Source organism: Podarcis erhardii (assembly GCF_964252035.2).
Source record: "Podarcis erhardii genome assembly, chromosome: 7".
In the NCBI taxonomy this organism is placed as follows: domain Eukaryota; kingdom Metazoa; phylum Chordata; class Lepidosauria; order Squamata; family Lacertidae; genus Podarcis; species Podarcis erhardii.
The window spans coordinates 89,787,637-89,812,950 of NC_138511.1; the positions used below are offsets into that span (position 1 = coordinate 89,787,637).

General features: G+C 50.1%; 1 protein-coding gene across 1 annotated transcript in view; it reads right to left on the reverse strand.

Annotated features, from left to right (window-relative positions):
- Window positions 1–1,525: 1,525 nt before the first annotated feature.
- The window catches only part of RTN2 (reticulon 2), a 40,781-nt gene continuing 16,992 nt past the window's right edge, over window positions 1,526–25,314 (reverse strand). Inside the window, exons 5-10 of the mRNA XM_081869231.1 lie at window positions 15,019–15,226; window positions 12,965–13,103; window positions 11,632–11,701; window positions 7,432–7,478; window positions 5,125–5,183; window positions 1,526–2,278 (exon numbers count right to left, since the gene is read on the reverse strand). Coding sequence (XP_081725357.1) covers window positions 2,236–2,278; window positions 5,125–5,183; window positions 7,432–7,478; window positions 11,632–11,701; window positions 12,965–13,103; window positions 15,019–15,226 — 566 coding nt within the window. The 3' untranslated portion in view covers window positions 1,526–2,235. The remainder of the gene's footprint in view (window positions 2,279–5,124; window positions 5,184–7,431; window positions 7,479–11,631; window positions 11,702–12,964; window positions 13,104–15,018; window positions 15,227–25,314) is intronic.

Genomic DNA, 25,314 nt, shown 5'->3' on the forward strand with positions numbered 1-25,314 from the left:
AAATTTGTTCCATCACCAACTTCTTGCTCTTGCATGTGAGAAGCCAAGACAATCATTTTTGCAGCCGGTTGGCCACAGTTGAGAACAGGATATTGAGTTAGAGGGGCGTCATTTGGCCCGATCAGATCCTGAGGCTCCAAGACTTTGGCCACCTCATGAGAAGAGAAGACTCCCAGGAAAAGACCCCGATGTTGGGAAAGATGGAGGGCACAAGGAGAAGGGGACAACAGAGAACGAGATGGTGGGACAGTGTTCTCGAAGCTACCAGCATGAGTTTGACCAAACTGCGGGAGGCAGTGGAAGACAGGAGTGCCTGGCGTGCTCTGGTCCAGGGGGTCATGAAGAGGCGGACACGACTAAACAACAACAATGGGGCTGGTGGGTGCCTTACGGTTCACTCACTGGAAAGGGTTGTGTTCCTCCCCTCGGTGGTTTTCACTTGCTGGTGGAAGGACAGCAAGGAGAGAAGCAGCCTGGCATCCCTAGGCAGGGAGTTCCAAAGTTGCCTGGGAGCAGCCACCACCGAGAAGGCCCTTTCCTGCATCCTCACCATGGGGGCCTGAGAGGGTGGGGGGCATGAGAGAAGGGTCTCTCCTGAAGACCTAGGGCCTGGCAGTGGCGTAGCGTGGGTTGTCAGCACCCGGGGCGCCCCCTAACCCGTGGATTTGCCCTAACCCCAGATGTTGCGCCCGGTGCGGCCGGCCCCCCCTGCACCCCCCACGCTACGCCACTGGGGCCTGGGCAGTTCATATTGGAGGGGGCGGGCGCGGGATACGGCGCTTCAGACAGCCTGGGACGAAGGGGGCTTGCGCAGGAGAAATCCCCAGGGATGAGTTACGGTGTGCCTGAATTCGTGTGCTATAGGGCTCCCTGGAAAAGACCCTGATGTTGGGAAAGATGGAGGGCGCAAGGAGAAGGGGACGACAGAGTACGAGATGGTGGGACAGTGTTCTCGAAGCTACAAACATGAGTTTGACCAAACTGCAGGAGGCAGTGGAAGACAGGAGGGCCTGGTGTGCTCTGGTCCAGGGGGTCACGAAGAGTCAGATATGACTAAACGACTAAAAAACAACAAGCAGCCAGGCTCTTCTTAGCCTCTTATGGAACCTCCAGGCCCAGAGGCAGTCCACCTGGATTCCTAGGTTCTTTGGGACATTTGGCTACTGTGAGTGTAGGATGCTGGCCTGACCCAACAGAATAACAGGATCGTCTTACATTTCCAAATGCGAATGCCTCCAATGCCTTCTGTTACCTTCCCTCTTTTAAAGCTCCACCCGTAGCGATTGAAGGCACTTGATGTTTAGTGAAGGACATATTATTTTTTGGAGACCGCCCCCCCCCCCCGGCCGGCAATGCAGAGGGGAGACTGGGGGGCACGCTCTGCCCCTTTTACAAACTGTGCGGAAAGGGGAGTGGGTGATTTGGGCAAATGCAGGCGTTCTCATGTGACCCCCCCCCAACCCGCCCACCCCCCAGCAGCCCATCCGTACATGAGCCCAAACCCCAACGATGCAGGAATCACACGTCAGACACTTGTTGTTGGTTTTTTCCCCAACAACCATTTTTATTAAAGTGTAAATCCAGGCAAATGTTGAGAACCGGCTCGCGCCAACCCCGCAGCTGCGTCGGTGGCCGGGATGGGTGTGTCAGAGTCCCGGGAGAAAGAAAGAAACATAAAAAGGTGCGTGGAGGTCGATTGTGTGCTCTGGCCAGCGTTGGGCACCTGTTTTAAGACGGAGCTTTCCTCCTGGAGAAAGAAGGTGTTGCTCCAAGGCTGGCGGGTCCGTGTCAACTTTCCCTTAAGAAATAAATTCAGCAGGCAGGGAGGGAGGCCGGGGAGGGTGGCACTAGGGTAAGAAAGGGGCCTTAGCCCACCCCCCCCCAAACAGCCACAGCTTCCTGGAATTCTCTTGGGGGGTGCTGGGGAGGGTGCCCCACTGCAAGCTGTGCCAACTCTGCTCAAGGACGGCAGCCGCCCTGAGGACTACGCTGGGAGAACGGACGTCTCCGGCACACAGCCCAGGGGGGTGGACTGGAGAAGGCGAGCGGCTTTCTGTCGTGTCCAAGCCATGGCGGGGGGGGGGAGGAGGTGAGAGGGTAGGAAGGTCTCTTTGGGAAAGGGTGGGTGGGCAGCTGGAGGGAAGGAAAGGGGCAGGAGGAGGAGGAGGTATGTGTGGGTGTATATATATCTCTGTGTGTGTATGGGGGTCAGAGCAGGAGAGGTGGGGGAGTCATTCATTCGGCTTTCGCTTTGGCTGTCGGCAGTTTCGACAGCATCCTAGGAGGAAAGGGGGAGAGAGAGAAAGAAGAAATTAAGCCAGTAGCGAGTGGAAAGAGTTTCTTGCTTTTAAAAAAAATTATCTGCAGGACATCGTCTGGAATAAAATACCGTATTTTCGCTCTATAAGATGCACCAGACCACAAGACGCACCTAGTTTTTGGAGGAGGAAAACAAGAAAAAAAATATTCTGAATCCCAGAAGCCAGAACAGCAAGAGGGATCGCTGCGCAGCGAAAGCAGCAATCCCTCTTGCTGTTCTGGCTTCTGGGATAGCTGCGCAGCCTGCATTCGCTCCATAAGACGCACACACATTTCCCCTTACTTTTTAGGAGGGAAAAAGTGAGTCTTATAGAGAAAAAAATACGGTAGCTTAACAGGGAAATGCTGAAGTTGCCCTTTGTGGTGCCTCAGGGTCATTTTTTTATGGTAGCCCAAATCAAACAAGATGAATTTTAACAGGGAGAAATGTAAAGTATTGCACTTGGGCAAAAAAGTATTGCACTTGGGCACAAATACAAGATGGGTGACACCTGGCTTGAGAGCAGTACATGTTAAAAGGATCTAGGAGTCTTGGTTGACCGCAAACTTGACATGAGCCAACAGTGTGACGCGGCAGCTAAAAAAGCCAATGCAATTCTGGGCTGCATCAATAGGAGTATAGCATCTAGATCAAGGGAAGTAATAGTGCCACTGTATTCTGCTCTGGTCAGACCTCACCTGGAGTACTGTGTCCAGTTCTGGGCACCACAGTTCAAGAAGGACACTGACAAACTGGAACGTGTCCAGAGGAGGGCAACCAAAATGGTCAAAGGCCTGGAAACGATGCCTTATGAGGAACGGCTAAGGGAGCTGGGCATGTTCAGCTTGGAGAAGAGGAGGTTAAGGGGTGATATGATAGCCATGTTCAAATATATAAAAGGATGTCACATAGAGGAGGGAGAAAGGTTGTTTTCTGCTGCTCCAGAGAAGCGGACACGGAGCAATGGTTCCAAACTACAAGAAAGAAGATTCCACCTAAACATTAGGAAGAACTTCCTGACACTAAGAGCTGTTTGACAGTGGAATTTGCTGCCAAGGAGTGTGGTGGAGTCTCCTTCTTTGGAGGTCTTTAAGCAGAGGCTTGACAACCATATGTCAGGAGTGCTCTGATGGTGTTTCCTGCTTGGCAGGGGGTTGGACTCGATGGCCCTTGTGCTCTCTTCCAACTCTATGATTCTATGATTCTATGATTCTATGATTCTATGAAATCTCAGTTGTACGGGAGTATGTACAGTGGTACCTCTGGATGTGAACGGGATCTGTTCCGGAGCCCCGTTCGCATCCAGAAGCGAAGGCAACCCGCCTCCGCAGGAAAAACCCACAAGCAGGATCCGCGCACAACACTCTCCCTTCCTGCCGTTTCCAGCAACTGATGTTCAGAAGCATCGCTGCCTCCAACTGTGGAGGGCAGCACAGAGCCATCACAGCTAGTAGCCACGAGAAGCCCTCTCTTCCTCCATGAAATTGTTCAATCCTCTTTCAAGGCCATCAGAATTGGTAGCTGTCACTGCTTCCTGTGGCAGGGAGTTCCGTAGTCTGACTATTTCCCCCTTTTTACCTATTGGCCCACCCAACAACACAGCGTACACATTTATGCAGGTTTAATCCACGACTGAATCAAGTCGATGCACATTCCAAGAGCTCTGCAAACAGGTGACAGCTCTGAGTTTAAGCCGGTGCGCCCATTCCCTTTGCAGCAGCGCAGTCCCCACACCTAAAGTTAAACGCACATTAAGGCCTTAATCCAAATGTGAAATTCTGGGGGACGAACAAGAGGGGAAACTCAAAGACTTTCGCATCTCCTTTTGTGTGTGTGCAAGTTTCTTAGAGGCTTGTGGTTGAAAACAGGATGCGAGGCCAGACGAACTTGTGGTTTGGGGGCAGCGAGGCCAGTTCTTCTTAAATATTTCTGAACTTCCTTACGGCAGGTGGGTGCTAAAGGCGACGGGTGGTCCCCCCACCCTCAAATTCGAGAGCACACTGGTGCCCGCTCCAGAAGTTTTGAACTGCAACTTCCACCAGTCCCAACTTTGCCTGTGACCTGCAGGGCAATCAGTTAACGTGGAAACATCTAACTATGGTCTTCTGCAACCTGGTGCCCTCTCCAGGTGTGCTGGTTGGGGGCTGGGGGGTGTTGTCATCCAAAACATCTGGAGAGGGCACCAGGTTGGCAGAGTCTGTTCTGGAGATTGCAGGAGGGTTAGGAGAGCTGCTTTCCCTTGCCAATGCTTATCGGAAGGGCCTGCCTCCATAACTTCTATAGGTCCCGAACAAGCACTGGTAGCAGTGGCCCAGTGTGCCAGCAGGGGGTGCTGTGGGGCTAGGGTATATACACAGAAACCCCATACACTATTCAGTTTCTGAAAATTCATAGCACCCACTGGTGACACTCTCTTTTCCAAGCAGCAGTGAAATAGGAGCCAACGTCGTGCAATGCTAGGAGCATTGGGCCAGGTAGAGACCAAGGTTCAAATCCTCCGTGGCCCCCAAAACTCATTTGGGTGACCTTCGGCCAGCCTCTCTCAGCCGAGCCTACCTCACAGGGTTGTTGCGAGGGGAAGAAAGCCATGCAGGCTGCCTTGAGTTGCTTTGGGGGCGGGGGGGGGGGGGGGAGATAAAAAAAAATCAAAATTCCCACTTGGGGTTGGGGGAATCGAGCTGTTATCCACTTTGACCAAGGATTCAGGCCTGGTGGGCAATGGAAGGATTTGGTGGCCCCCTTCCCAGCTGAGGAAGAACAAGGAAAACAGGCAGGGGGCAAAGGAGAGACAATACCCCCCCCCCAAAAAAACCCCCACAACTTACTTTGCTCTGAGGTTACTCAACTGATTCCTCACCAGGCCCACGTACTGGTCAATCTGTGCCTGAAAAAAGGAAAAAGGAAAAGGGTCTATAGTGAGTGGGGATTTGCTGGAAATGCCAGGAAGACGTTCAGGCTCCAGGATATGTCTGTGTGTGCTTTAACGTGGCTGCTTCTTTCAGGTGTCACTCCATACATGCTCAGAGGCACTCTCCTTCCAGAGTGTGTTTGAAAAGCTGCTTTCCAGAGCAGTGGAAAGGCACTTGGCACCTGCTTAAAGGGTTCCTAGGCTTGCATGCAATCCATGCCAAACATCGGAAGCACACGGCTTTCTCCAAAGAAATCCTGGGAACTGTAGTTTGAACACTCCTGGAGCACCCAAACGAACTACAGCTCCCAGGGTTCTTTGCCCAGTGAAAGAGGGAAAAACTGTAAATGAATGGTGGATACAGTGAAAGCAATAGGGAGAGCTATATATTCCAGTCCAGGTATGGGGGCCAGTTTTCTTTTCACATGTCTGTTTTCACAGGAATATGGGGACATGGCAAGAACATGTCGTGATGGGCAGGTCTGAACCCAGTTGGTCTTGGTGCAGACCTTAGCCAATCAGGGTCATAACAAGGATGGGGGATAGCTGACCCCGCCCCCAAATGCTCTTGGCCCCCAGCTCCACAATGGTCAGTAATTATGGGAGTTGTAGTTCAGCAACCTATACCAGTACGTTTCTGAGCACAATTCAAAGTGTTGGTGCTGACCTTTAAAGCCCTAAATGGCCTGAATACCTGAAGGAGCATCTCCACCCCCATCGTTCTGCCCGGACACTGAGGTCCAGCTCCGAGGGCCTTCTGGCGGTTCCCTCACTGCGAGAAGCCAAATTACAGGGAACCAGGCAGAGGGCCTTCTCTGTGGTGGCACCCGCCCTGTGGAAATCCCTCCCACCAGATGTCAAAGAGTAAAACAACTACCTGACATTTAGAAGACAATATGAAGGCAGCCCTGTTTAGGGAAGCTTTTAATGTTTAATAGGTTGTTGTATTTTAGTGTTCTGTTGGAAGCCGCCCAGAGTGGCTGGGGAAACCCAGCCAGATGGGCAGGGTATAAAAAAATAAATTATTATTATTATTATTATTATTATTATTATTATTATTATTAAAAACCACCATCTTATTCCAGGGTGCCGACGGCTGCTCTCACGTTTTAAATCTTTCCCCCTGCGCTCTTGCTCAAATTTCTGAGATGGTAAATGGTTTGAGATTTGATTCGCGTTTTGGAACGTTTATCGCCATAAGCCACTCGGGTGAAAAGTGTGGTGTGTGTTTTATGACACAGTCATTGAATAAAATGAGCAAAGAGCCAGCTTCTGCTTCAGGCATCATCATAATCATCATCATCATCATCATCATCATCATTATTTTTATTATTCTACTGTGCCCATCTGGCTGCGTTTCCCCAGCCACTCTGGGTGGCTTCCAACAGAGTATTAAAATACAGTGCTCTGTTAAACATTAAAAGCTTCCCTAGACAGAGCTTCTAAAAGTCTGGTAGTTGTTCTTCTCTTTGACATCTGGTGGGAGGGTGTTCCACAGAGCGGGCGCCACCACCGAGAAGGCCCTCTGCCAGGTTCCCTGTAACTTGGCTTCTCACAGTGAGGGAACCGCCAGAAGGCCCTGGGAGCTGGACCTCAGTGTCTGGGTAGAACGATGGAGGTGGAGATGCTCCTTCAGGTGTACTGGACCTAGGCTGTTTAGGGCTTTAAAGGTCAGCACCAACACTTTGATCATGGGATATAAGGGTTTCAGATATAAATGACCGAGGCCGTTTAGGGCTTTAAATGTCAGCACCAACACTTCAATGGCTTCAATGTCAGCAGAAGGGGCCCCTGCACCTTAAAGGAATTGAATGCTGCCTTGGGTAAAGGTAAAGGGACCCCTGACCGTTAAGTCCAGTCGTGACCCACTCTGGGGTTGCGGCGCTCATCTCACTTTACTGGCCGAGGGAGCCGGCGTACAGCTTCCAGGTCATGTGGCCAGCATGACTAAGCCGCTTCTGGCGAACCAGAACGTTTACCTTCCCGCCGGAGCGGTACCTATTTATCTACTTGTACTTTGTGCTTTCGAACTGCTAGGTTGGCAGGAGCAGGGACCGAGCAACGGGAGCTCACCCCGTCGCGGGGATTCGAACCACCGATCTTCTGATTGGCAAGTCCTAGGCTCTGTGGTTTAACCCACAGCGTCACCCAGGTCCCATTGGCTGCCTTGGGTAAAGTCTCCCAATTCCAGCTACACCCCCCCTCCAGTGCCCAGGTCACCCACCTGATGTTGCCTGTACAGCAGAGGGAAGGTAAATGCACTTATCACACCTGCAGAAAGGAGAATAAAGGAAAATGAGAGTGAAAATCTGCCCCGCTGCTCCCTGACTTTCTTCCCCATCCTGTTCTCCTAACCAAGAGAGACCCTGAAATTGGGCTGTTCACTGGCGAAATCTCCCTCCTCTGCATTTTTGCAAAGAGCCTTTTTGAAATGCCATCGGTTCTGAGTTGAAAAATATATGCTTTCAAGGAAACCACCGAGAAGGCCTGACAGAACATTGCCTTTCCTGCGGCCCCCGCCACCCTCCCAGCTCATCTTGTCTCTTTCAAGCAAATCTAAGAGGCAATAGCAGGGAACCATGGCAGATAATCCAGTGTTAGGTTACAAAAACTAAAACCGCCTTTAGTCAAAAGCCCCCCCCCCCCCCTTTTAACAGTAGTAGGAAACAGTTGCAATAATGAACCGCTGTAAACTCCCCACCCCAAAATATATATACCATACTTTTCTGTGTATAAGACGTCCCCTATTTTTGGGGACTAAAATTTAAGAAAATGGGGGGAGGTGGCACAGAGTTGAGCTTTTTTGCAGAGGATTTTAAAAAATAAATATATACATTTTTATTGGGTTTTTTTTAACATATCATTTAACATAACTTCTTATCTTCTACAATATTTTAGACTTCCGTCAACAACTTCTGAAGATTTTCCGTTCTTTATCACTTGTTCTGCATTTCTTAATTTCTCTATTACAGTGGTGCCCCGCAAGACGAACGCCTTGCAAGACGGAAAACCCGCTAGACGAAAGGGTTTTCCGTTTTGGAGGCGCTTCGCAAAACGAATTTCCCTATGGGCTTGCTTCGCAAGACGAAAATGTCTTGCGAGTTCCTGCGGGGGTTTTTCCCTCCCCCCCCTTTTCCTAAGCCGCTAAGCCGCTTATCAGCTGATCCGCTAAAAGCCGCTAAACCGCTAATAGCGCTAATCCGCTAAGCTGTCAATGGGCTTGCTTCGCAAGACGAAAAAACCGCTATACGAAGAGCCTCACGGAACGGATTAATTTCGTCTTGCGAGGCACCACTGTACTTGTAATTATCCTTAACTAATGTTGTTGTTGTTGTTGTTTAGTCGTTTAGTCGTGTCCGCCTCTTCGTGACCCCCTGGACCAGAGCACGCCAGGCACTCCTGTCTTCCACAGGAGTGCTTCGAGAACACTATCTAACCATCTCGTCCTCTGTCGTCTCCTTCTCCTTGCGCCCTCCATCTTTCCCAACATCAGGGTCTTTTCCAGGGAGTCTTCTCTTCTCATGAGGTGGCCAAAGTCTTGGAGCCTCAGCTTCAGGATATGTCCTTCCAGTGAGCTATTAACTAATAATTCTCATCATAGTCTTTCTTGCAATATTTCAAGTAGTCCTTCTTACAGAACTTCTTGCATTCCTACTAGTGTAACCTGTTTATTACAATTGCTTTTCAAATAGTTCAAATATTTACTTTTTTGCAGAGGATTTTAGGGGTGGTTGCTGAAAATCTCTCACGCCTCGCAAAATTCGCCTCTCGTCTGTGCCCTTGCCGGCAGAAGCTGACAATCGCCTGCCCGATTGCAGCAGCGTCAGCCAATCAACACCACCCGTTGACACAGCAACCAATAACATGCAAGATAGCTGCTAAGAGCCGCGGCAGCAACCAATCACACGTCCACCCTATGCACTCCCCATGTATAAGACAACCACCATTTTTTTTTTTTGCATGATTTTTAAAGGAAAAAAACCTAGTCTTATACACAGAAAAGTATGGTACAGTGATACCTCATGTTACGTTTGCGTCATGTTACGTCAAGGGTGCAATGAGATTAAGGGCCACTATCTGAACAATAATCTTGGTCATTTGGTTGCTCTTTTTACCCACTGCTATCTTCTTTATTAGTATATATTTTATTTGCATACCGTATTTTTCACTCCATAAGACGCACTTTTTCCCTCCTAAAAAGTAAGGGGAAATGTGTGCGCATCTTATGGAGCGAATGCAGGGGGGAGGCAGGCAGGAAAAGCCCCCAGGAGCCGCACACAAGCTCCGCACGGCTCTTGGGAGCTTTTCCCCAGGAGGGAGAAGGGACTGACACGTAGAAAAGCCCGCAGGAGCCATGTGCTCCTTAAAGTTGTCAGACTAGTTGTCAGACTAACCTGATCTCGTTTTTTGACAGAATTACAAGCCTGGTAGATGAAGGGAACGCAGTGGATGTAGCCTGCCTTGATTTCCAGCAAGGCATTTGACAAGGTGCCCCATGATATTCTTGTAAAGAAGCTGGTAAAATGCGGTCTTGACTATGCTACCACTCAGTGGATTTGTAACTGGCTGACCGAACCCAAAGGGTGCTCATCAATGGTTCCTCTTCATCCTGGAGAAGAGTGACTAGTGGGGTGCCACAGGGTTCTGTCTTGGGCCCGGTCTTATTCAACATCCTTATCAACGACTTGGATGATGGACTCAAGGGCATCCTGATCAAATTTGCAGATGACACCAAACTGGAAGGGGTGGCTAACACCCCGGAGGACAGGATCACACTTCAAAACAACCTTGACAGATTAGAGAACTGGGCCAAAACAAACAAGATGAATTTTAATAGGGAGAAATGTAAAGTATTGCACTTGGGCAAAAAAAATGAGAGGCACAAATACAAGATGGGTGACACCTGGCTTGAGAGCAGTACATGTGAAAAGGATCTAGGAGTCTTGGTTGACCACAAACTTGACATGAGCCAACAGTGTGACGCGGCAGCTAAAAAAGCCAATGCAATTCTGGGCTGCATCAATAGGAGTATAGCATCTAGATCAAGGGAAGTAATAGTGCCACTGTATTCTGCTCTGGTCAGACCTCACCTGGAGTACTGTGTCCAGTTCTGGGCACCACAGTTCAAGAAGGACACTGACAAACTGGAACGGGTCCAGAGGAGGGCAACCAAAATGGTCAAAGGCCTGGAAACGATGCCTTAGGAGGAACGGCTAAGGGAGCTGGGCATGTTTAGCCTGGAGAAGAGGAGGTTAAGGGGTGATATGATAGCCATGTTCAAATATATAAAAGGATGTCACATAGAGGAGGGAGAAAGGTTGTTTTCTGCTGCTCCAGAGAAGCGGACACGGAGCAATGGTTCCAAACTACAAGAAAGAAGATTCCACCTAAACATGAGGAAGAACTTCCTGACAGTAAGAGCTGTTTGACAGTGGAATTTGCTGCCCAGGAGTGTGGTGGAGTCTCCTTCTTTGGAGGTCTTTAAGCAGAGGCTTGACAGCCATATGTCAGGAGTGCTCTGATGGTGTTTCCTGCTTGGCAGGGGGTTGGACTCGATGGCCCTTGTGGTTTCTTCCAACTCTAGGATTCTATGATTCTATGAAAGGGTGTGCGGCTCCTGTGGGCTTTTGCGGGAGGTGGGGGAATTGCAATAGTCGCGCGCAGCCTCTCCCGGCTTGATGGATCCTGCTCGCTGTCTTGGCTTCTTTGCTCTTTGGGGCTGGGGGGGGGGGGACCCCGGCTTCCCCCAGCAGCCCCGAGAAGCTCTGGGAGAAGCGGACAGGCTTTCTTGATTTCCCCCTCTAAAAACTAGGTGCGCCTTATGGTCCGGTGTGCCTTATGGAGTGAAAAATACGGTATATTGCGTGTTTTATGTTGCTATGGCCGTCGGCTAATGCGAATAAAGTTCATCTTATCTTATCCTTATCTTATCTTATTGTTCCGTTCTTTCAGGTTACGTCCCGCGGTGACTCGGAAGTACCAGAAATAGTTACTTCTGGGTTCGCTGCTTGTGCATGTGCAGAAGCACTAAATTGTGCTTCGTGCATGTGCACAAGCGCCAAATCGCGCCGCGCACCTGCGCAGATACGGCACTTCAGGTTGTGCTCTTTTCATGTTGCGAACGGGCCTCCGGAACGGACCCTGTTTGCAACCAGAGGTGCCACTGTATATATCTGGCAGGGCACCTGTGCCATAAATCCAACAGGTGGTGTTTTGTGACAAAGCTTCACCAGCTGAACCAGCGGCTCTTAAAGGCGCAGGAGACTTTTCTCCCTGACTTCTTCTGTCTAGTCCAAGGTAGCGCAGTGAATTTCGACTGAACCACTGAGACCGCCTTCAAGGCTGTTGTTCCTTGTTGGTGGTCTCCTCTTCTCTCTGCCCCAGCCCTGAGATGTGTTGCTCCTTGCCCAGCCCACGGCCTTACCCAGTATCAGCAAAGTCAGCCCATTGAAGACGGCGCCCACGTAGGTGAGGATGTAGAACAGGAAAGCAAACTGAGAAGCAACGGGGGAGAAAAGAAAAAGGCTCAGGAGGCGTTCATTAGGCACAGAGAAAGTTCCGTGACCGGCTGGAGTGCAATCTTAGGAGCCCCCCCCCCCCGGTCCTGCTGTGTCCCTGGCAAGATTGGAACCCGTTCCCCTATCCAAACACACACACACATACACACACACACACCCAGCATCCGCCACAGAGGATGTAGTGATTAGAGTGTCAGACTAGAAACTGTAAGGTAAAGGTAAAGGGACCCCTGACCATTAGGTCCACTCGTGACTGACTCTGGGGTTGCGGCGCTCATCTCGCTTTATTGGCCAAGGGAGCCAGCGTACAGCTTCCGGGTCATGTGGCCGGCAGGACTAAGCCACTTCTGGTGAACCAGAGCAGCGCACGGAAATGCCGCTTACCTTCCCGCTGGAGTGGTACCTATTTATCTACAGTCATACCTCGAGTTGAATGTGCTTCGGGTTGAGCACATTCGAGTTGTGCTCCGCGGCAACCCAGAAGTAACGGAGCGCGTTACTTCCGGGTTTCGCCGCTCGTGCATGCACAGACACTCAAAGTGGCATCACGCACATGCGTGGAAGCTGCGAAACGCAACCCATGCACGCGCAGATGCGCCGTCGCGTCTTGCATTCCGTTCGGGATGCGAGTGGGGCTCCGGAACGGATCCCGTTTGCATCCCAAGGTACCACTGTACTTGCACTTTGATGTGCTTTCGAACTGCTAGGCTGGCAGGAGCAGAGACCGCGCAACAGGAGCTCACCCCGTCGCAGGGATTCGAACCGCTGACCTTCTTAGGCAAGTCTTAGGCTCTGTGGTTTAACCCACAGCACCACCTGCGTCCCAAGGAACGGTAAGAGCAGAGTTCAAATCCCCCCGCTCTAGCCCACGAAGCTCGCTGGGTGACCTTGGGGGCCAGTAATGTGGCTCGCTCTCATTCTGACCTACCCAGCAGGGTTGTTGTGAGGATAAAATAGGGAGGAGCAGAACCATGGACACCCCCTTCAGCTCCCTGGAGGAAAGTTGGGTTGTAGATGGAACAACAGCGCGAAATATAAAATAAATACATGAGACATGCCAGGCTAATTGCATGTCTGTTGACGTCCGCACACATGGCCATCTTAGGGCCTATTCATGTCGGTGGGTCTACTCTTGAGTTGGATTTAGTCGGACGTATCTCTCGGCCAACCGGGCCCTGCTCTGTGGCAGCTGAGCGGAACCTCCACATCCAGGGGCAGTTGAGCCCGACTCCTCCTTACCTTAATGGACTCCACCAAGTCGTCCACCAGGAAGAGGCGCTGGAGGGACTTGGTGCCCGATGTGACGTAGAAGACGACCCGCTCCGTGAGGCGCTCCAGCTGCTCCTTCGACAGCCCCAAGTCGGCATCCAGCTGGGCCCTGGCAAAGATGGGATGGATGGGTGAGCAAACTCAGGCGACCTCGTCAAAGGAAACCTTAAGAAGCACCCCTTGGCACATCCCCGGCTGCACAGCTCAAATTATGCTCCTCCAAAGTGGTATGGGAGCGGGTTGGGCTAGATGACCGCTGGGGGTCCCTTCCAAGTCTATGATCCTGTGGTATGCTTTTGCTGATGCTCTCCTGGAGAGAGGGGGATTTACTGGGAAGCAAGGTGCAGGGGGATTTTTGGGGTGCCATTCAAGGATGGAAGGCTGAGCCCCAGGCAGAAGGCAGTGAAGGTCCTGTGTGAGTGTCTGGAGGCGGTTGGAGGATGGATGGTGGCTAACAGATTGAGGTTGAATCCTGACAAGACAGAAGGACTGTTTTGGGGGGCAGGAGGCAGACAGTTGTGGAAGACTCCCTGGTCCTGAATGGGACAACTGTACCCCTGAAGGACCAGATGTGCAGCCTGGGAGTCATTTTGGACTCACAGGTGTCCATGGAGGCACAGGTCAATTCTGTATCCAGGGCAGCTGTCGACCAGCTTCATCTGAGGCCCTCCCTGCCTGCAGACTGTTTCGCCAGAGTGGCTCTAGTTTTCTCTCGCTTGGACTACTGCAATGTGCTCTACGTGGGGCTACCTTTGAAGGTGACCCGGAAACTACAACTAATCCAAAATGCAGCAGCTAGACTGGTGACTGGGAGCGGCCGCCGAGACTATATAATACCAGTCTTGAAAGACCTACATTGGCTCCCAGTACATTTCCGAGCACAATTCAAAGTGTTGGTGCTGACCTCTAAAGCCCTAAACGGCCTCGGTCCAGTATACCTGAAGGAGTGTCTGCACCCCCATTGTTCTGCCCGGACACTGAGGTCCAGCTCCGAGGGCCTTCTGGCAGTTCCCTCATTGCAAGAAGTGAGGTTACAGGGAACCAGGCAGAGGGCCTTCTCGGTGGTGGCGCCCACCCTGTGGAATGCCCTCCCAGCAGATGTCAAAGAGAAAAATAACTACCAAACTTCTGGAAGACATCTCAAGGCAGCCCTGTTCAGGGAAGCTTAGGGAAGCATGCCTGGTGTGCTCTGGTCCATGGGGTCACAAAGAGTCGGACATGACTAAACGACCAAATAACAACAACAAATCTTATATTTTGGAAATGTACATCCAGGTTTTTTGCCTTCAATTTTGTTGGGGCCTCCAAGAGAGTGAGGCCCTAAGCTTTCGCTTGTTTAGCTTATACATAAATCTGGCACTGTGACCTGCCTTTTCCTAAGCCAGACCATTGCTCCGATGGTGGAAGGGGCAGGATGGAGGGCAGGGAGGCTGACAGCAGGGGGCGCCAAAGCCAAGGACTGGTGGAACTAACTAATTCTAGTTGTGTATTTACAGCCTCTACGCCAAGCAGAGACATCACCTTGCTGACAAAGGTCCCTATAGTTAAAGCTATGGTTTTCCCAGTAGTGATGTGTGGAAGTGAGAGCTGGACCACAAAGAAGGCTGATTGCCAGAGAATGGATGCTTTTGAATTCTGGTGCTGGAGGAGACTCTTGAGAGTCCCATGGACTGCAAGAAGATCCAACCTCTCCATTCTGAAGGAAATCAGCCCTGAGTGCTCACTGGAAGGACAGATCCTGAAGCTGAGGCTCCAAGACTTTGGCCACCTCATGAGAAGAGAAGACTCCCTGGAAAAGACCCTGATGTTGGGAAAGATGGAGGGCACAAGGAGAAGGGGACGACGGAGGACGAGATGGTGGGACAGTGTTCTTGAAGCTACCAGCATGAGTTTGACCAAACTGCGGGAGGCAGTGGAAGACAGGAGGGCCTGGCGTGCTCTGGTCCAGGAGTCACGAAGAGTCGGACATGACTAAACGACTAAACAGCAAGAACAACAATGGGGCTGCTTTGCTCTTCACTCACTGGAAAGGGTTGTGTCCCTCCCCTCGGTGGACGGCGAGTAGTATTTTGTTGTAAACCCTGAGAGAGATGGTGACGCTGAGGGCCGCCAGGGAGACGTAGGAGGCCACGCTGATGATGCTGAAGTGGAGCAGGCACAGCAGGGCCACCATCAAGGCGGTGAAGACAAACGCCGACTTGCGGGTGTCGCGCCAGTACACCAAGTCTGCCACTGCAAGCAAAAGAGAAAAACAGCTGCATGACGCTGCAGAGAGAGAGAAATAAAAACCACCCATCTTGCTTGTCCTCATGACCAGTGCCGGATTTACGTACAGTGGTGCCCTGCAAGACGAACGCCTCGCAAGACGGAAAACCCGCTAGACGAAAGGGTTTTCCGTTTTGGAGGCGCTTCGCAAAACGAATTTCCCTATGGGCTTGCTTCGCAAGACGAAAATGTCTTGCGAGTTCCTGCGGGTTTTTTCCCTCCCCCCCTTTTTCTAAGCAGCTAAGCCGCTTATCAGCTGATCCGCTGATAAGCTGCTTATCAGCTGATCTGCTAAAAGCCGCTAAACCGCTAATAGCGCTAATCCGCTAAGCTGTCAATGGGCTTGCTTCGCAAGACGAAAAAACCGCTATACGAAGAGCCTCACGGAACGGATTAATTTCGTCTTGCGAGGCACCATTGTATAAGCTAAACAAGCTCTAGCTTAGGGCCCCACTCTCTTGGGGGTCCCCCCAAAAATATAAAGGAAAAACAACAACTGGATGTACATTCCCAAAATATAAGATAAGAAAACAAATAAATTAAAACCTACATACAGCAACCGTGTTTGGGTGTTGTGTAGGGGAAGCAGGTGGTGCTGTGGGTTAAACCACAGAGCCTAGGGCTTGCCGATCAGAAGGTTGGCGGTTCAAATCCCCGCGACGGGGTGAGCTCCCGTTGCTTGGCCCCTGCTCCTGCCAACCTAGCATTTCAAAAGCATGTCAAAGTGCAAGTAGATAAATAGGTACCACTCCGGCGGGAAGGTAAACGGCGTTTCCATGCGCTGCTCTGGTTCGCCAGAAGCGGCTTAGTCATGCTGGCCACATGACCCAGAAGCTGTATGCTGGCTCCCTCGGCCAGTAAAGTGAGATGAGCGCCACAACCCCAGAGTCGGCCACGACTGGACCTAATGGTCAGGGGTCCCTTTACCTTTACCTAGGCTCCTGTGATGTAAGTCATGGGCCCCGACTGCTAGCCTGCTCCCTAAAATATCCCTGGTTTGCTCCTTTCTATATATAGTGTGCCTACATTCTGCATGGACATGTGCAAATGGCTAGTGATTCGTATAATGTCCATAAATCACCATATAGCATATATTCAACATTAAAAACAGCGGCAATTTGTTGTTGACAAAGGACAGCTGGACATATAAAGGGCCCCACTACCTTCAGTAGCTTAGGGCCTCATCAAACCTAAATCCAGCCCTGCTTATGACACCAAATCCCTGCCACCGCAGGGAGAAAGTGAAGCAAGCAACAGCAACTTCATTGTGTTGTAGAGAGAACCACGCATGTCGCTAGACCTCATGAAGGTGCAGGGATTTGCAACATAGCAGGCAAGAGAAGGCAAGCAGGAGGCACTAAAACAGGGGTCAGCAAACTTTTTCAGCAGGGGGAAGGCCCACTGTCCCTCAGACCATGTGGTGGTTTGGACTATATTTTGAAAATTAATAACGAACAAATTCCTATGCCCCACAAATAACACAGAGATGCATTTTAAATAAAAGAACACATTCTACTCATGTAAAAACACGCTGATTCCCGGACCGTCCGCAGGCCAGATTTTGAAGGCGATTGGGCCGCATCCGGCCCCTAGGCCTTAGTTTGCCTACCCATGCACTAAAAGTTTCAGATGCACCAGGAGGGATCGAGCAACATCATCTCAGGTCTGAAATTTAACGCACTGGCTTTTTAACACACTACAAAACTATTCTAGTCACTGCCTGCTTGGTTCCTTAAACTCGCCCCAGTGCCCCCTACCCCGCCCTCTAAAAAGCATTATTCAGAATAGCATTTTGCAAGACCCGCTGATAAAAGTAAGAACATAATCTGATTCAAAATAGTGGTAGACCGATTGCACATTTGTTCCAAATCCAATTGAATCTACCGTATTTTTCACTCTATAAGACGCACCAGACCATAAGATGCACCTAGTTTTTGGAGGAGGAAAACAAGAAAAAAAATATCCTGAATCTCAGAAGCCAGAACAACAAGAGGGATCGCTGCGCAGCGAAAGCAGCAATCCGTCTTGCTGTTCTGGCTTCTGGGATAGCTGCGCAGCCTGCATTTGCTCCATAAGACGCACACACATTTCCCCTTACTTTTTAGGAGGGAAAAGGTGAGTCTTATAGAGCAAAAAATACGGTATTTGATTTGAGTAATTCCACAAAGCTGGGGAACTTGCAGCATGAATACTGTACGCCCAAAGATGGGAAAAAGGAGAAGTTCCAACCCAGGAAAAGGAAGGTGGAGTATGCAGAACTGGCAAGACGAACAGGCAAGATTAGAGACCAAAACGATGAAAAGTTCCTTGAGGACTGGAGACTGAGTTTTTAAAGAACTAAAATAGCAGGATGAAAACACGAGCAGGATTCGAATTATGAGCAACTGCATTAATTAGTGAGATAAATAGGTTAAAATGAATGAATGGAATAGCATTTCCGAAGGGAAATAGGGAAAGCTTGGAAGGGGAGGGCGGGAAGTGAGCGGATAAAGTAAAGGTAAAGGTGAAGGGACCATTAGGTCCACTTGTGATTGACTCTGGGGTTGCGGCGCTCATCTCGCTTTACTGGCCTAGGGAGCCGGCGTACAGCTTCCGGGTCATGTGGCCAGCAGGACTAAGCCGCTTCTGGCGAACTAGAGCAGCGCATGGAAACGCCGTTTACCTTCCCACCAGAGTGGTACCTATTTATCTACTTGCTCTTTGACGTGCTTTCGAACTGTTAGGTTGGCAGGAGCAGGGACCGAGCAACGGGAGCTCACCCCGTCGCGGGGATTCGAACCGCTGACCTTCTGATTGGCAAGTCCTAGGCTCTGTGGTTTAACTCACAGCGCCACCTGTGTCCCGAGTGGATAAAGTAATTCACAGTAAAAACAAGAAAACCAAGGAACTTGATCCAGTGGTAGCAGCTTTTCTGCTGTGACCGGGGAGGCAGAGCACAGCCATGGCATCTAGGAGCCATCGATAGCCCTTTCCTCTTCTGTGAATTTGTCTAGTCCTCTTTGAAAGCCACCAAACTCGGTGGCCATCCCTGTGTCCTGGGGGAGAGATGCCCCGGCCTCTGTCCAGCTTTCTCCAACCAGCAGATTCTATACATATATATATATATATATATATATATATATATATATATATATATATAAAATTCTTTATTCATTTTTCTTTTTCATTCATTACATACATCTCAAATTATTAACGTTTACTATATATTCCTCCCTCCCTCCCCTCCAAGACTTCCCCCAACTTCCACTTCTTGTTTGTTTCTATTCTCACCCACTTTGCTATCTCTCAACAAAAAAGGTTATTAATAACATAAAAACATAAAAATAAAATAAAATTAAAAAAATTAAAAAATTAAATTAGAAAATTATAATTATAATTAAATTTAAATGAAATTAAATACACCATCCTATTTCACTATCTTCTAAACATTTTCTGATGCTAATAATGTGCATGTTTATTTAAATCCTGCCATCAAGTCTATTGACTTCCTTTGTTTCTGCAAATATAATATGAATGGTTCCCACTCTTTTTCAAAGTCTCTGTTGCCTTTTTCTCTTAGTCTTTCTGTCATTTTTGCCGGTTCTGCATAGTTCATCAACTTCTCTTGCCGTTCTCCTTTAGCTGGTGTTTCTCCAGTCTCCCAGTTCTGTGCAATCAACATTCTTGCTGCTGTAGTGGCATACATAAATAAAGTCCTCCTTTCTTATGGTATGTCTTGACCTAAAATACCTAATACAGAACCAGCAGGTTCTGTGGCCGCAGGACATCCCAAGACACAGAAGTGAGAGGTCTCTGATCTCTCCCGGGCACTCACCCCCTGACTCAGGGTTAAGGTGGGTCACACTGGCTAAGGGGGGAAACTCAGCACTCCAGGAGAAGAAATCAATCCTCTTCTGACCGCCCCATCCACTCCAGTGTAATGGTCGCATCCTGCACTTTAAGTTTCGAAGGAGGGAGCTGCCAGCTGGAAGCTGCTCTTTTGGACCCGGGAGACCCTGCTTCCTCCCCCCAGAGGCTGCCGCTACACCCCAGCAATGGGGAAAGCACTCTGCACATGGTATGGGGCACCCTTGCTTTCCTCCCTAATCATTGCCATTGTTGCACTTGGTTATATCCCAGACAAATGGAAAACAACACAGCAAGGATGAAAACTAATTTAATAATAATAATAATAATAATAATAATAATAATAATAATAATTTATTATTTATACCCTGCCCATCTGGCTGGGCCTCCCCAGCCACTCTGGGCGGCTTCCATAGAAACCAAAAATACAGTAAAATATCACACGTTAAAAACTTCCCTGAACAGGGCTGCCTTCAGATGTCTTCTGAATGTCAGGTAGATGTTTATCACTTTGACATCTGCTGGAAGGGCGTTCCACAGGGCGGGCGCCACTACCGAGAAGGCCCTCTGCCTGGTTCCCTGTAGCTTTGCTTCTCGCAATGAGGGAACCGCCAGAAGGCCCTCGGCGCTGGACCTCAGCATCCGGACAGAATGATAGGGGTGGAGACGCTCCTTCAGGTATACTGGACCGAGTCCGTTTAGGGCTTTAAAGGTCAGCACCAACACTTTGAATTGTGCTCGGAAACGTAGAATTAAATAGAATTAAAGCAACGTGTTGTGTGAAAATTCAGATCTGAAAAAAACCCCACAACTTCTCAAAGGCCTGTTGGAATAAATAAAGCTGTTTTCCACCTGCCAGGGGAAGGACAGCAAGGAGGGAGCCAGCCAGCCGTCCCTAGGCAGGGAGTTCCAAAGTTGCCTGGGAGCTGCTACTACAGAGAAGGCCCTTTCCTGCGTTGCCAGAAGCCCCCCTCCCCATGAAGAAGCCTGAGGCTTGGATTTGGACACGGATCTGAACTCAGGGCTCCAAGGCCCAACCAATCCTCACTATGGCTTTGCGGTGGCCTTTCCCCCCTCTTCCGCCTGCTCTCTAAGCTCAAGGGGAGCTGGCCCTACTACGGTTCCACCTGCCTCACATTTGTAAGGAATCGGGTCTTTTATTGCAGCAGAACCTACCCTTTGGAACTCCCTGCCTAGTGATATCTGGCAGGCAGCCTTCAGCATCCTCTTTCCGGCACCTGCTAAAAGAATCCTTGTTTGGATAACCCAGGTGCCTGGGAAGCCAGTGCGAGTTTTCTGTTAGCTGTTATTTTAACGTCCCAAAAGACTTGTTGCCGTTCGTTCTCCTGGCCGATCCTTTCATTACATTGTCCAGAGGAGGGCAACCAAAATGGTCAAAGGCCTGGAAACGATGCCTTAGGAGGAACGGCTAAGGGAGCTGGGCATGTTTAGCCTGGAGAAGAGGAGGTTAAGGGGTGATAGGATAGCCATGTTCAAATATATAAAAGGATGTCACATAGAGGAGGGAGAAAGGTTGTTTTCTGCTGCTCCAGTGAAGCGGACACGGAGCAATGGTTCCAAACTACAAGAAAGAAGATTCCACCTAAACATTAGGAAGAACTTCCTGACAGTAAGAGCTGTTTGACAGTGGAATTTGCTGCCCAGGAGTGTGGTGGAGTCTCCTTCTTTGGAGGTCTTTAAGCAGAGGCTTGACAACCATATGTCAGGAGTGCTCTGATGGTGTTTCCTGCTTGGCAGGGGGTTGGACTCGATGGCCCTTGGGGTCTCTTCCAACTCTATGATTCTATGATTCTATGATTCTCTGTAAACTGCTCTGAGGGTTGCTTTCATTTCACAATCCGGCTGTGTGTATGTTTGGTGGAATAAATCCATAAATAAGGGGAGGCCACGCCCTTCTGGCAGAATGAATCGGAGAGCCCGTGCTGGGCTGAAAGGTTTGGATGAGTTTGCAAGCCTGCAGGTAGGCAGCTGCTGCCAGTCTGAGCAGGCAATGCTGGACCCAAGGCGCCTCTAGCATCAAGCATCTTCCTGTATGTGCTCAGGTATGGATTTAGGAACAAAGGAAAGATCAGGCTATCTGTCTTTTCCATCCAGCTTAGCCTTGTCTACTCTGACTGACAGCTGCTCTCCAGGGTCTTGAGCAGAGAGGGAAAGGGTTAAACCACTTGCTATCTATTCTCCTTTATAATAAAAATAAATAAAAATATTTATACCCTGCCCTCCTCAGCCAGAGCTGGGCTCAGGGCAGCTAATGCCAATAAAATCTCAGTAAAAACATAATAGGGGGGAAAGGGAGGAAAAGGGGGGGGAAACACCCCAATTTAAAAAACAGGTTAAAATGCAATTTAAAATACAGCCTCATTTCAAAACAGCTGATATATCAAGCCTCGCCCAACCCCGTGCCCTCCAGATGCCCCAAACTACAACTCCCAGGTGTAGAACCGGGAGATGGGAGTTGTAGTTTGGGACACCCGGAGGGCGCAGGGTTGGGGAAGGGAATCCTTGCGGTTGGCCCCAGCAATCCCGGAGGACGGCGGAGGAGGAGGAGGATGAAAAAAGAACCCAAATGCCTGCAGCTGTCAGAAACATCACACACACACACCCTCCCTGCTCAAACCCTATAACTGACAGCCCCAAATGCCAGGCAGGCAACTCAGCGAGGAAGGAGAGGCTGCGACAGGAGGGGGGGCGGAAAAAGGCAGGCCCCAGCTGCAGGGATTTGGGGGGGTCCCACCTACCTACCCACCCACCTCCTCTGGCAACCGCATCACGCCCCAAAATGTTGCCTCCCCTGATCTCAACACCCCCCAAGCCATACACGATGCCCCTACCCGTCCAAACAGCCGCACACAGCTTCTAAGGATTGGGTCCATCTCCCTCCCGGATCTTCCCTCCTCCCGTGTCGAGGTAGCCCAATTGCAGACCCTCGGTTGACACAGCCCCCCCCCCACTTTCTCCCTGGCAAGAAATCCCCCTTTTCAGAGGTCCTTCTACCCATCTTTTAAACACCACCCAGCTCTGCGCCCCCTTGGGGGGTATAGATATATTTTAAAGTGGGTTTTTTGGGGGGGGTGTTTCCTACCTCTGTTAGCCATGGCGAGCCCCTTTTTCTCACAGATCCAAGACTCGTCGCGGCTCTGCGGGAACCTCTCACGAGCGTCTGGCTGGAGGAGGGGCGCCCAGTCCTGGGAGGGGGGTGTCGGGGCAGAGGAGGGGGGGCTATTTATAGCTGACGAATCCCAGCTGCCATTTACCGTCACAGAATCTCCTGCCTTGGCTTGCGCCGGAGGTGGGGGCAGGGAGGCCAACAGGAGGGAGAGGAGCACCCAAATTCAGGGGTGGCGGCTGGGAGATGCTCATTTTGGGGTGTTGCAGGAATTTATGTCTAGGTTGGGGGGGGGTGTTGCCCCTCCAGCAGATATCATGCACATGCAGCCCACTACCAAGACCAGCCCAATCGCTTTTGTGACTTGTCCCCACAAAACACTTCATCGCAGTTTCTTCCTGTCTATTCAAAGGGCCTCTGCTGCACGATACCAAATGTAAGAATTCACTGACAAATGTATCTCTGTACTGGCTCACTGGGAAAACTTCAGAAATTCATCTAGACATGTGAGCTCAGCTACTCAGCAGCCCCTCTGCCTGAGTGATGATCCCTGGCAGCCTGATACCTGAGTGCCAGACAGGTAGCCATTCCAGAAAGAACAAACCCAGCTGAAGACAAAAGGGTGGGGTTAACTTGGCTGGGAAACAGGGAAATGTAAATGTCTCTTTTGTTTCACTTGTTGGGTGGAGGGCAAGGGGAACCATGGGGCAGGGTCCAGGATGCTCAGATTCCTGCCACCAGACCTCCCCTTTCACGATGTAACCATGATGTATGAGTGATGTAGTGTGGGGGGGTGTAACATGGGGATTAGCAGCTAATAAAAGTTTGGGGGCTCTTTTGTTCGGGGCTTCCATCTTGTTCCGCCTGGTGGCAGGTGGGAGTCCTGTCGCGACAGTCTTCTATAAAGACCAAGCCTACTGGCTGCTGTTTTGCTCTGGTATTCCTGGCTGGGGTCCTTGTTTTTTGTCCAAGGGAGTCCTCAGATTTCTCCGTTAACGGGGGGGGGGGCAATCCTGGCTTCCATCTGCAGCCAAACATGGCATGAGTTTTCCCTCTCTCCTGAGACATCTGACGAAGCAGAATGTTGGACGGTTCAGGGCAGATTTTTTAAAAAGTTCTTCCTCATGAAGCGTAGATTGGACTGTGGAACTCCCTGCCACTTGGAGTTTAGGGATGTCCACCAACCTGGATGGCTTTAAAAGAGGACTGGCCAAATTTGGGGAGGCAGCAATGCTTCTGAATGTCAGTTTCTGGGAACTGCAGGGCGGGAGAGGGCTCTTGTGTTCGAATCCTGCTTGGGAGTTTTCCACCGGGGCATCTGGGCGGCCCCTTGGAGGACAAAGATGCTGGACTGGGTGGGCCCTTGACCTGACCCAGCAGCCAGGATTTTCATACGTTCTGATGGAGCCTCCAGCTCCAGAGGCAGTCTACCCAGAATCTTAGGTTTTGTGAAAACAGTAAAACAGGTTGCTGGACTCGATGGGACTTTTTCTTGACCCATAATAATAATAATAATAATAATAATAATAATAATTTATTATTTATACCCCGCCCATCCGGCTGGGCCTCCCCAGCCACTCTGGGCGGCTTACATAAAAACCAAAAATACAGTAAAATATCACACATTAAAAACTTCCCTGAACAGGGCTGCCTTAAGATGTCTTCTGAATGTCAGGTAGTTGTTTATCACTTTGACATCTGCTGGAAGGGCGTTCCACAGGGCGGGCGCCACTACCGAGAAGGCCCTCTGCCTGGTTCCCTGTAACCTCACTTCTCGCAATGAGGGAACCGCCAGAAGGCCCTCGGCGCTGGACCACAGCGTCCAGGCAGACCAAGCTCCTCTTAAACAGCTGCTTTCCTGCAACACGCTTTTATTGCACGATGTCAGAGGAATTAAAGACCCGGAAACTACAACTAATCCAGAATGCAGCAGCTAGACTGGTGACTGGGAGCAGCCGCCGAGACCCCATAACACCGGTCTTGAAAGACCTACATTGGCTCCCAGTATGTTTGCGAGCACAATTCAAAGTGTTGGTGCTGACCTTGAAAGCCCTAAACGGCCTCAAAGGCCCAGTATACCTGAAGGAGCATTTCCACCTCCATCGTTCTGCCCGGACACTGAGGTCCAGCGCCAAGGGCCTTCTGGCGGTTCCCTCGCTGCGAGAAGCCAAGTTACAGGGAACCAGGCAGAGGGCCTTCTCGGTGGTGGCGCCCGCCCTGTGGAACACCCTCCCATCAGATGTCAAAAAGAACAAGTACCAGACTTTTAGAAGACATCTGAAGGCAGCCCTGTTTAGGGAAGCTTTTAATGTTTAACAGACCACTGTATTTTAATACTTTGTTGGAAGCCACCCAGGGTGGCTGGGGAAACCCAGCCAGATGGTTGGGGTATAAATAATAAATTATTATTATTATTATTATTATTATTATTATTATGCCAACAAAGGTCCGTATAGTTCAAGCTATCGTTTTCCTAGTAGTGATGTATGGAAGTGAGAGCTGGACCATAAAGAAGGCTGATCGCTGAAGAATGGATGCTTTCGAATTCTGGTGCTGGAGGAGACTCTTGAGAGTCCCATGGACTGCAAGAAGATCAAACCTCTCCATTCTTAAGGAAATCAGCCCTGAGTGCTCACTGGAAGGACAGATCCTGAAGCTGAGGCTCCAGTACTTTGGCCACCTCATGAGAAGAGAAGACTCCCTGGAAAAGACCCTGATGTTGGAAAAGACGGAGGGCGCAAGGAGAAGGGGACGACAGAGGACGAGATGGTGGGACAGTGTTCTCGAAGCTACCAGCATGAGTTTGACCAAACTGCGGGAGGCAGTGGAAGACAGGAGTGCCTGGCATGCTCTGGTCCAGGGGGTCACGAAGAGGCGGACACGACTAAATGACTAAACAACAACAATTATTATTATTATTACTACTACTACTTCCGGGTTAAACACAAAACTGGGCTTTTGTGCCCCCAAATAGACTCTGGGTGTGCACACATCACCAGGAGATTATATTCTCTCTGCAATGCTACAGTTCCTCATTTATGTTGCTTTGTACAGCTCTGTTTAAAGGGACTGGGAGTTGGGA